The sequence below is a fragment of the Hippopotamus amphibius genome, chromosome 5 (assembly GCF_030028045.1).
Source record: "Hippopotamus amphibius kiboko isolate mHipAmp2 chromosome 5, mHipAmp2.hap2, whole genome shotgun sequence".
In the NCBI taxonomy this organism is placed as follows: Eukaryota; Metazoa; Chordata; class Mammalia; order Artiodactyla; family Hippopotamidae; genus Hippopotamus; species Hippopotamus amphibius.
This window is the reverse complement of record NC_080190.1, coordinates 67,144,310-67,156,477: the sequence shown is the minus strand read 5'-3', so window position 1 is coordinate 67,156,477 and position 12,168 is coordinate 67,144,310. Positions and strand designations below refer to the sequence as shown.

Here is a 12,168-nt window from a genome sequence, read left to right as displayed (position 1 = left end):
AGGAAACCAGTCTGGATTTCTACTGGGGAGCTTTTCAAGATTGCAGTAGATTAAGTTTTGCTGATTGGGGGAGTCATACTCTAACTTCTCTAGAATCTTAAAAGCAGACCTTGTGACCCTCTTGTCACTGCTTCTTTGTTCTTCCACAGAGTGATAGAAGGAAGTCAAGGCACCATTCTGATTCAGATGAGAAATCAGAAACAAGAGAAAATGGTGTTGCAGATGACCTGGATGCTCCCAAACCCAAAAAAGCTAAAATGAGAGAGAAGCTAAATGGTGACACTGAGGAAGGATGTAACAGACTTTCAGATGAATTTTCTAAATCTCATAAGTCAAGAAGAAAAGATCTGTCAAATGGAGATATTGATGAATATGAAAACAGATCAAAGCGAATGTCATCCTTAGATAGTTCTACTCATAAATCAGGTGATAATAAACTAGAAGAGGTATGGATACTTTTCATTTTGCATTTGACATTATCCTTGGAATATAGGATAATTTGATTTTTTTAGACTAATTAGAATTGATTCTGTAATACTTCCTGTTTAGTGTCCAATAGTCTCAGTTGGACTGGGGAGTCTGTACAGCTGAAACCTGTCCCTTTTTCCCTTTGTCTCTTGTTGCTTTCATTATATTGCCTTTTTCTTGGTGCCTTGGGTTGGGAGGGGGTGGTCAAGTTTAAACCTTTCCTGTACATTTGGTTCCTAAATAGATTTTCCAAGGTTGGGAGGGGGTGGTCAAGTTTAAATCTTTCCTGTACATTTGGGTTCCTAAATAGATTTTCCAAATTGCTTATTGATGGTCACCTACTTGAATTTCTTATGGTTATTTCAGTCCTTATCAGTACTCAGGAATTAAATTCTGACTTTCTGAAACAGGGTTCTTAAAGGCCTCTGGACTTTGTGTATTTTCCTTCTGTTTCTCGTACTTCTGTAACAATAACAACTTTAAATGATTTTTAGGTCTTACTGTAACAATCTTAAAGCTCTTTGCTTTTTTAAAACAGAAATGAAACATATAAAAATGATCTGAAGAAATCTGTTCTCCTGGGTATTAATTTTTTGGGAGGTGTAGAAAACATACTTAGTGTAGAATCTTCATTCCTGAACCCATTGCTTTTGCCAGTATCTGAGTAGATGTTTTCTTGCACAGAATTTATTCAGTTCTTACACTTTTCCTCTAGCAGAGTTCATAGGTTATCTAGGTATTATAAATTGTCATTCAGTTACTCAGGTCTTCAGGAACAAACTTTGATATTCTTAATAACTCTTTGTATTTAATAATTCTTTATATTTTAAAAATCTGATAGTTGCTGTTAACTTAAATATATTTGAGCTTAATTTAATGTGTAGTCTTTGGGGAGCTTTGAGAAAAGATGTTGAATCCTTACTTTACAATATGGTGGTTTTTATTTATGAGTTTGCTGTTTGTCAGGAACCACATATGTTAGAGAGTTGATCTAAATAAAGCCCTACAAATCTGTATCACTAAGTAGAGGAATGTACTTCTTGCTCTGTTGGGATTTTGTCTGCTATAGCATTCTATAGTGTGATAAGCTTAACTGTTAATTATTTTGTTTAGGTTATGTTAGGGTTCAGGAATTCTACTTCTAGGAATTTATCCTCCTAAGGAGATTATCATAAGGTGTGCAGAAGTGTATGAATCAGTATCTTATCACAGTGACGTTGGTAATAGTAAAAAATTTAAACATCCTGAATGTCTGATAGTAGGCAATTGGTTTAATAAAATATGCTATACCTATGCAATAGAATGTATTGATCCTAAAGGCATAGATATGTTAGAAAGGTACTCAGTCTATCTTTTTTTTTTTAAATATATTTACTTATTTATTATTTATTTTATTGGCTGTGTTGGGTCTTTTTTGCTGTGCATGGGCTTTTTTTTTAGTTGCGGTGAGTGGGGGCTACTTTTTGTTGTGGTGCAAGGGCTCCTCATTGCTGTGGCTTCTCTTGTTGCGGAGCACAGGCTCTAGGCATGTGGGCTTCAGTAGTTGCAGCACATGGGCTCAATAGTTGTGGCTCACAGGCTCTAAAGCGCAGGCTCAGTAGTTGTGGCACATGGGCTTAGTTGCTCCGCAGCATGTGGGATCTTCCTGGAGCAAGGATTGAACCCTTGTCCCCTGCATTGGCAGGCGGATTCTCAACCACTGCACCACCTAGGAAGCCCCTCAGTCTATCTTATTAAATGAGAAAAAGCAGATTACAAAATAGTGTATACAGTATGATTTTATTTTCTTTAAAAAATGTGTAAGTGCATAGAGTGAGGATTGAAGGAGTGTGTGTTTCAAATGTGGCTTTAGCTGACCGGATTATAGATAATTTTAAAATTTCTTTGTGTTAATATATGGTTTCTAAAACTTCTGCCATGAAAATGTATTTTTCTAATAAAATTTTCTTCTTTTAATCTTAAAAAGATAATAGCATTGAGGTTTGCCTAAATGGATTACATTTGATTTTGATATTATGTTTTTTTAACTGGTTCTTAGTTTGAAAATTGCTATCGTGTGTGGTTTTGGAACTACTTTCTTTAAACAGCCAATAATAAAGTTTTTAAGTAGATATATTGTCTTTGTTCTATATATGCATTGCCTAGTACACAAAGTTTTCAATACATGTTAAATGACAATGTCATGCAACCTGTATATATATTAGAGAAATTTTCAAGCTTACAGGAACTTTTCCTTGTATTAGTGACCTAAAAATGCTTTTAAGATTCATAGAACAACTTTTTTTTTGGGGGGGGGGTACACCAGGTTCAATCATCTGTTTTTATACACATATCCCCATATTCCCTCCCTCCCTCAACTCCCCCCCCCCCCACCCTCCCCATCCCAGTCCTCTAAGGCATTTTCCATCCTCGAGTTGGGCTCCCTTTGTTATACAACAACTTCCCACTGGCTATCTATTTAACAGTTGGTACTATATATATGTCTTTGCTACTCTCTCGCTTCGTCTCAGCTTCCCCTTCACCCCCCCCCCACCCAAACCTCGAGTTCTCCAGTCCATTCTCTGCATCTGCGTCCTTGTTCTTGTCACTGAGTTCATCAGTACCATTTTTTTTTAATTTATTTTTATTTTTATTTTTTGGGGGTTACACCAAGTTCAATCATCCGTTTTTATACACATATTCCCGTATTCCCTCCCTCGAGTCCCCCCCACCCTCCCTGTCCCAGTCCTCTAAGGCATCTTCCATCCTCAAGTTGAACTCCCTTTGTTAGACAACAACTTCCCACTGGCTATCTGTTTTACAGTTGGTAGTATATATATGTCTGTGCTACTCTCTCACTTCGTCTCAGCTTTCCCTTCACCCCCCGCCCCCCACAAACCTCGAGTTCTCCAGTCCATTCTCTGCATCTGCATCCTTGTTCTTGTCACTGAGTTCATCAGTACCATTTTTAGATTCCGTATATGTGAGTTAGCATACGATATTTGTCTTTCTCTTTCTGACTTACTTCACTCTGTATGACAGACTCTGGGTCTATCCACCTCATTACATATAGCTCCATCTCATCCCTTTTTATAGCTGAGTAATATTCCATTGTATATATATGCCACATCTTCTGTATCCATTCATTTGTTGATGGGCATTTCAGTTGCTTCCATGTCCTGGCTATTGCAAATAGTGCTGCAATAAACATTATGGTACATGTTTCTTTTGGGATTATGGTTTTCTTTGGGTATATGCCCAGGAGTGGGATGACTGGATCATATGGTAGTTCTATTTGTAGTTTTTTAAGGAACCTCCAAATTGTTTTCCATAGTGGCTGTACCAACGTACATTCCCACCAACAGTGCAGGAGAGTTCCCTTTTCTCCACACCCTCTCCAACATTTGTTGTTTCCAGATTTTGTGATGATGGCCATTCTGATCAGTGTGAGGTGATACCTCAGTGTGGCTTTGACTTGCATTTCTCTAATGATTAGTGATGTTGAGCATCTTTTCATGTGTTTGTTGGCCATCTGTATGTCTTCTTTGGAGAAATGTCTATTTAGGTCTTCTGCCCATTTGTGGATTGGGTTATTTGCTTTTTTGGTATTAAGCTGCATGAGCTGCTTGTATATTTTGAAGGTTAATCCTTTGTCCGTTGTTTCATAGGCAACTATTTTTTCCCATTCTGAGGGTTGCCTTCTAGTCTTCTTTATGGTTTCTTTCGCTGTGCAAAAGCTTTTAAGTTTCATGAGGTCCCATTTGTTTATTCTTGATTTGATTTCCATGATTCTAGGAGGTGGGTCAAAAAGGATCTTGCTTTGATGGATGTCATAGAGTGTTCTGCCTATGTTTTCCTCTAGGAGTTTTATAGTGTCTGGCCTTACATGTAGGTCTTTAATGCATTTGGAGTTTATTTTTGTGTATGGTGTTAGGAAGTGTTCTAATTTCATTCTTTTACATGTTGCTGTCCAATTTTCCCAGCACCACTTCTTGAAGAGGCTGTCTTTTTTCCATTGTATACTCGTGCCTCCTTTGTCAAAGATAAGGTGCCCATATGTGTTTGGGCTTACTTCTGAGTTCTCTATTCTATTCCATTGATCTTCCTTTCTATTTTTGTGCCAGTACCATACTGTCTTGATCACTATGGCCTTGTAGTATAGTTTGAAGTCAGGAAGCCTGATTCCACCAACTCCATCTTTCCTTCTCAAGATTGCTTTGGCTATTCGGGGTCTTTTGCGTTTCCATACAAATCGTAAGATTTCTTGCTCTAGTTCTGTGAGAAATGCCACTGGTAATTTGATTGGGATTGCATTGAATCTTTAAATTGCTTTGGGTAGTACAGTCATTTTCACGATGTTGATTCTTCCAATCCAGGAACATGGTATGTCCCTCCATCTCTTTGTGTCGTCTTTGATTTCTTTCATCAATGTCTTAAAGTTTTCTGCATACAGATCTTTTGCCTCCTTAGGCAGGTTTATTCCTAGGTATTTGATTCTTTTTGTTGCAATGGTGAATGGGAGAGTTTCCTTAATTTCTCTTTCTGCTCTTCCGTTGTTAGTGTATAGGAATGCAAGAGATTTCTGTGCATTAATTTTGTATCCTGCTACTTTACTAAACTCATCAATTAGTGCTAGCAGTTTTCTGGTAGAGTCTTTAGGGTTTTCTATATATACTATCATGTCATCTGCAAAGAGTGACAATTTGACTTCTTCTTTTCCAATTTGTATTCCTTTTATTTCTTTTTCTTCTCTGATTGCTGTGGCTAAAACTTCCAAAACTATGTTGAGTAATAATGGTGAGAGTGGACACCCTTGTCTTGTTCCTGTTCTTAGAGGGAATTCTTTCAGTTTTTCCCCATTTAGAACGATGTTGGCTTTTGGTTTCTCATATATGGCTTTTATTATATTGAGGTAATTTCCTTCTGTGCCCATTTTTTCTGGAGAGCTTTTATCATCAATGGATGTTGAACTTTGTCAAAAGCTTTTTCTGCATCTATTGAGATTATCATATGGTTTTTATCCTTCAATTTGTTGATATGATGTATCACGTTGATTGATTTGCATATATTGAAGAATCCTTGCATCCCAGGGATAAACCCCACTTGATCATGGTGTATGATTTTTTTTAATGTGCTCTTGGAGTCTGTTAGCTAGCATTTTGTTGAGAATTTTTGCATCTATCTTCATCAGTGATATTGGTCTGTAATTTTCTTTTTTGTGTGTCATCTTTGCCTGGTTTTGGTATCAGGGTGATGGTGGCCTCGTAGAATGAGTTTGGGAGTGTTCTGCCTTCTGCAATATTTTGGAAGAATTTGAGAAGGATAGGTGTTAGCTCTTCTCTAAATGTTTGATAGAATTCGCCCGTGAATCCATCTGGTCCTGGGCTTTTGTGTGTTGGGAGATTTTTAATCACTGCCTCAATTTCCATACTTGTGATTGGTCTGTTCATAGTTTCTATTTCTTCCTGGTTCAGTCTTGGAAGATTGTATTTTTCTAAGAATGTATCCATTTCTTCCAGGTTATCCAATTTATTGGCATATAGTTGCTTGTAGTAGTCTCTCATGATCTTTTGTATTTCTGTGGTGTCCGTTGTTACTTCTCCTTTTTCATTTCTAATTCTGTTGACTTGCATCTTCTCCCTTTTTTTCTTGATGAGTCTGGCTAATGGTTTATCAATTTTGTTAATCTTCTCAAAGAACCAGCTTTTAGTTTTATTAATTTTTGCTATGGCTTCCTTCCTTTCTTTTTCATTTATTTCTGCTCTGATCTTTATGATTTCTTTCCTTCTGCTCCCTTTGGGGTTTCTTTGTTCTTCTTTTTCTAATTGTTTTAGATGTAAGGTTAGGTTGTTTGTTCGATAATTTTCTTGTTTCTTAAGGTAGGAATGTAATGCTATAAACTTCCCTCTTAGAACTGCTTTTGCTGCATCCCATAGGTTTTGGGTTGTTGTGTTTTCATTGTCGTTTGTTTCTAGATATTTTTTGATTTCTTCTTTGATTTCTTTAGTGATTTCTTGGTTGTTTAAGAGTGAATTGTTTAGCCTCCATGTGTTTGTATTTTTTGCAGTTTTTTTCCTGTAATTGATATCTAGTCTCATGGCGTTGTGGTCTGAGAAGATGCTTGATATGATTTCAATTTTCTTGAATTTGCTGAGGTTTGATTTGTGACCCAAGATGTGATCTATCCTGGAAAATGTTCCGTGTGCACTTGAGAAGAAGGTGTATTCTGTCATTTTTGGATGGAATGTCCTATAAATATCCGTTAAGTCGAGATGGTCTAATGAGTCACTTAAAGCTTGTGTGTCTTTATTTATTTACTGTTTGGATGATCTGTCCATTGATGTAAGTGGGGTGTTCAAGTCTCCCACTATTATTGTGTTACTGTCGATGTTCCCTTTTATAGCTGTTAGCATTTGCCTTATGTATTGAGGTGCTCCTATGTTGGGGGCATAGATATTTACCATTGTGATATGTTCTTCTTGAATGGATCCCTTGATCATTATGTAGTGTCCTTCCTTGTCTCTTTTAATAGTCTTTACTTTCAAGTCTAATTTGTCTGATATGAGTATTGCTACTCCAGCTTTCTTTTGCCTTCCATTTGCATGGAATATCTTTTTCCATCCCTTTACTTTCAGTCTATATGTATCCCTTGGTCTGAAGTGGGTTTCTTGTAGGCAGCATATAGAAGGGTCTTGTTTTTGTATCCATTCAGCCAGTCTGTGTCTTTTGGTTGGAGCATTTAATCCATTTACATTTAAGGTGATTATTGACATATGTGTTCCAATTACCATTTTCTTAACATAGAACAACTTATTTAACTTTGAATTTTAGGAACAGTTTACTTTCCTCATTGGTTAGCTTCTTTTGGGGTTGGTTCATAGGCTTGTGTTAATCTTCATAATTAATATTACCTATATCTGTGAATATGATTTAGGTTATTGAATAGCTGTTTTGTGATACCTTAGTCAAGTGAAAATAAATTTTGATTTATGTAGTAAATGTATTTCTAAGGGGAGTCTTATGTGTGAATTAATCATTTTTAAATATGGGAAAGTGTATTAAGTAAGCTTGTTATTTAAAGGGATACTTTTGAAATTAAAAGAATTTCCCACTGATTTATCTTATAAGTGAATCTATACAGTTTTTGCAAGTACTAACTAAAGTTGATTTGTTAGCTCATTTAGTAAGACTAAAAGCAGTAAGTGAGTGAAAGATTCTAAATACCTGGTCGGATATGAGTTATATCAGAACTTTTTTCATTTTGACAGACCCTGACACGTGAACAGAAAGAAGGAGCCTTCTCCAATTTCCCTATTTCTGAAGAGACTATAAAGCTTCTGAAAGGTACAATGAATTTTAATGGTTATATAATTGAAAATCTAAAACTAGATTTTAGGAAACTTGTGCCTATTCTGACCAAAGTATAGAGAAATAGCTTTTTTAGTTGCAGTTATTTCTACATCATTTTTTTTTGATATTCTGATTGGTTTTTAACTTTAAAGACTTATATGTACTTGTCAAAGTTCAGACCAGTTTTTAAATAATTGCTCTTTGGGGTAGGAATGACTGTAAATGTTGCTAGGTGGTGTGTCTTTAGGCAGATGTTGATGAATCAACAATGTTATTTTCAAATAAATGTATTTTTTCCTGATGCTAGTCTTAAGTAAATATTTCGATGAAATCTCATTTTACAGGTCGAGGGGTAGCATATCTCTTTCCTATTCAAGTTAAGACTTTTGGTCCTGTATATGAAGGAAAAGATTTAATTGCTCAAGCGCGGACAGGAACAGGAAAGACATTCTCTTTTGCCATCCCCTTGATTGAAAGACTCCAAAGAAATCAAGAGACAATTAAAAAAAGTCGTTCACCAAAGGTAACAGGAGTAAAAGGTTTAAATGTTACTCTAATGGAAAGAGAAAGAGAATGTACTGGCCTTGGGAATTCCCTGGTGGTCCAGTGGTTAGGACTCAACACTTTCATTGCTGGGCCTGGATTCACTGCCTGGTCAGGAAACTAAGATCCTACAAGCCCGCACAGCGTGGCCAAAAAAAAAAAACAAAACCCAAAAGTGTACTTGTCTTAAGTTCAAGTACCCCAAAGATAGATAGAAAAGTTAGTCCTGAGGCATAAAGTAAAATTTGGGTCCTGAAGCAAAAATCTGATTTTTAAGGTAAAGCTCAAGTAAAGCTAAAGTGAGTTATTACATATGAATATAATGTGTATGGATCCACAGATGTCTTTGATAACTGTATATTTATTAAGCCAGCATATCTAATTTTAGAAGTATTTACAGTTAGTATATTTAGTGACCTTTTTCTTTTTTTTTCAGTTCTGACCTTTGCTTTTAAACAATGATTTTGCTAGAGATAGAGAGGTACTTATTTATTTGGTCATTCAGTAAATAATATTTATTTTACTGATTGACTTTAAGAGTATTATAGAAATGATACTGTGTTCTTAGGGTATTGATTTATCAATAGTAAAGAACAGAAAGGACCTAGTGAAATTTTACCCTAAAATTTGACCTTTATAGAACCTAGGTTCACTTTCAGGTTCATAAAAGTGAAGAAGAAAAAATCAGTATTGGGGCTTCCCTGGTGGTCCAGTGGTTAAGACTCCACTCTTCCACTGCAGGGGGCACGGGTTCGATCCCTGCTCGGGGAACTAAGATCCTGCATGCCACGTAGTGCAGCCAAAAAAAAAAATTAGTATCAAAATTTGAACAGATATGTGACTAAAAGTAATTTGTTCTTTGAGACTCCTGTTACTGTTACAGTGTGAAAGTAAATTTGCATGTATGAATAGAATTAAATAATAATGGTCTTGGAACAGGACAAATCTTTTTTTAGAGAGTTCTGTTTCTTAGGTAAAATTAGGAAGACTGAAAGGAATAGAAATAGGATGTAGTCCCAACACTGCCTTTAAAAAGCTTTTGTATTAGAAGGACATTACCAGAGATTCCAGCTCCATCACTTCTAGCTATTTGATCTTGGACAAGACTCAACTTCTCTAAGACTTATGTTCCTCATTTGTAAAACTGGAAAAATAATGCTACCTCATTGGGTTTTTGTGGGGATCAAAGCAAATAATTCATGTAAAGCACTATTGTTTGCATAATTATAATCGGCATTGTACATAGAAAGTTTATGGCTACCTTTTGTTAAATCTGCATTTTATAAATATCAAAAAAAAGGAAATGGAGTATAGATCAATTTTTGTTTAAGCTATTTGAAAGATGAGTTTTATTTGCTTTATAAGGGGGTTTGCCACTTTTTCAGTAAGTCTCTTGGGATCCTGTGTAGAAGAAGCTGCTCTAATTAAACACCAAACAGTTAAGTTCATTTTCTAGTACTAGCTACAAATTCAGTTTCATATTTTACTTAACAATTTAAATAAATTGAAATATTTCTTTTTTTTCTTTTTCTTTTTTTTTTTTTTTAAGATTTATTTATTATTTATCCATTTTTGGCTGCACTGAGTCTTTGTTGCTGCGTGCAGGCTTTTTCTGGTTTTGGTGAGCGTGTGCTACTCTTTGTTGCTCTGGGCTCACGGGCTCCAGTAGTTGTGGTGGGCAGGCTCAGTAGTTGTGGCTTGCGGGCTCTAGGGCACAGGCTCAATATTTGTGGAGCACGGGATTAGTTGCTCCGCAGCATGTGGGGTCTTCCTGGACCGGGGATAGAACCTGCGTGCCCTGCATTGGCAGGCGGATTCTTAACCGCTGTGCCACCAGGGAAGTCCTGAAATATTTCATTAAAAAATTGGCAGATGTTGGGCATTCATTCTTTCATTCATTCATTCATTCATTCATTCAACAAATATTTTTTGAGTATCTGCTCTGTGCCAGGCACCGTTTGAAGTTCAGGGAATATCTTGAATATAACTCAAACTGACGTAAATCCCTGTCTTCATGGAGCTTACATTTTAGTAGGTGAGACAGACAATGAGCAAATAAGTAGAATATAAATATTTTATATGGTATAAGTGCTACAGAGAAACAGTTAAGTAGGGGTGGGAGGGTATGAAGAGAGGGTTAGGAACCTCATTGAAAAAGTGACTTTTGAAAGGAGACCTGAGGAAGTAAGGGAGGATATAATAAACATAAGCTGTTCTTGTTGTTATTTGTGCTCTGTCTTTAAATGCTATGACATTAATGATGAAATTCCTAGTTTTAAATGTTCCTTAAAAACATGTCCTCTCAGTTTGAATTTTGAGGTCTATAGAGACTTATCTTTTTGTTTTTTAAACCTTTTGCTCAGGTGCTTGTTTTGGCTCCTACGAGGGAACTGGCAAACCAAGTAGCCAAAGACTTCAAAGATATAACTAGGAAACTCAGCGTGGCGTGTTTTTATGGTGGAACATCATATCAAAGCCAAAGTGAGTAAATATGTGTGATGGTAGCACAAAGATCTATTTGCTACTCAAATCTAAAAAAATATACTGTGAAAAATCTGTATTTGAATTTTTACATATTGTTGATATTTCTCTCCTCTCACAGTTAATCATATTCGAAATGGTATTGATATCTTGGTTGGGACCCCTGGTCGTATCAAAGATCATCTGCAGAGCGGCCGATTAGATCTTTCTAAACTGCGCCATGTTGTGCTTGATGAAGTGGATCAAATGTTAGATTTAGGTTTTGCTGAACAAGTTGAAGATATTATCCACGAATCCTACAAGACTGGTATATCACATTAGCAATTATTTTCTTATCTAAAAGCTTATGAATTTATTTCATAATTTTTAGTGCATTGTCCCCAGTGTTCTAACAAAACTAAAGGTATTTGGTATCTGGTTTTCTTCCTGAACAAGAAAGTACAGTGGCATACTTTAAGCTTTTTCTTAGCCTTCTGTGCTCTCTTCCATGTATTATTTTATAGTAAGTAGTTATACTGACTCATCTTACTAATTTCTTTGCTCATTGTTCCTTTTTAAATTCTCATCTTCTGGGTTCAGTTTTGTTCATATTGATACTTTCTCTCAGTTTTGAAAGTTGAAACTTTTGATAATCGCAGTAAAGTTTATATGTTCAAAATTCACCCCAAGTTTTGAATTTTTCATTATTTCTTTGAAGTTTGGGGGGATTTTTAAGAGCTGACTACATCTTGGGGTATTAATAAAACATTTGAATTCTTTTTGTTTATTTAAGATTCTGAAGACAATCCTCAGACTTTACTTTTTTCTGCAACTTGCCCACAGTGGGTATACAAAGTTGCAAAAAAATACATGAAATCCAGATACGAACAGGTTGACCTTGTTGGGAAAATGACTCAAAAGGCTGCAACTACTGTGGAAGTAAGTAGCTTTCCAGTGTGATAGATTTTAGCTTTTAGTTGATATATTGAAATTTGTTGAAGCTAAATTTATGTTTTGGGTACCAGTTCAGGCCAAATCTCTCTTTTTTGCCCTTAGTCAATAAGATACTTATGTATTTGTATAGTCTGAGACTCAGCAGAGTAAAATAAATGGGAGGGAAAAGTTTGTGAACAGGCAAGTCCTAACAGGAGATATACAAGCATCCATAGAGACAGACTTAAAGTATGTAGAATGTGACAAACGTAATTCATCTCAGTTTGCTGGTGCTGGGATAATTTGTTAAAGCTTATGTGGAGAAAAGATCCTCATTTCATACCCTATACCAAAAACATTCCCAAAGATTTAAAAAAATTAAGCCATAAGATAACTTACAGCAGATTGTAGATCAACAGTTATTTGATTTCAGGA

The 12,168-nt window shown here is 35.8% G+C and overlaps 1 protein-coding gene across 5 annotated transcripts in view; it reads left to right on the top strand.

Moving 5' to 3' along the window:
• DDX50 (DExD-box helicase 50) overlaps positions 1–12,168 on the top strand; it is a 36,950-nt gene that overhangs the window by 3,490 nt on the left and 21,292 nt on the right. For 4 of the 5 annotated variants that reach the window (XM_057736771.1, XM_057736770.1, XM_057736772.1 and 1 more), the window contains 6 exons: positions 150–446; positions 7,716–7,791; positions 8,142–8,320; positions 10,704–10,821; positions 10,943–11,128; positions 11,594–11,739. In XM_057736771.1, coding sequence (XP_057592754.1) covers positions 150–446; positions 7,716–7,791; positions 8,142–8,320; positions 10,704–10,821; positions 10,943–11,128; positions 11,594–11,739 — 1,002 coding nt within the window. The remainder of the gene's footprint in view (positions 1–149; positions 447–7,715; positions 7,792–8,141; positions 8,321–10,703; positions 10,822–10,942; positions 11,129–11,593; positions 11,740–12,168) is intronic. The other variant, XM_057736774.1, reaches the window with a different exon arrangement.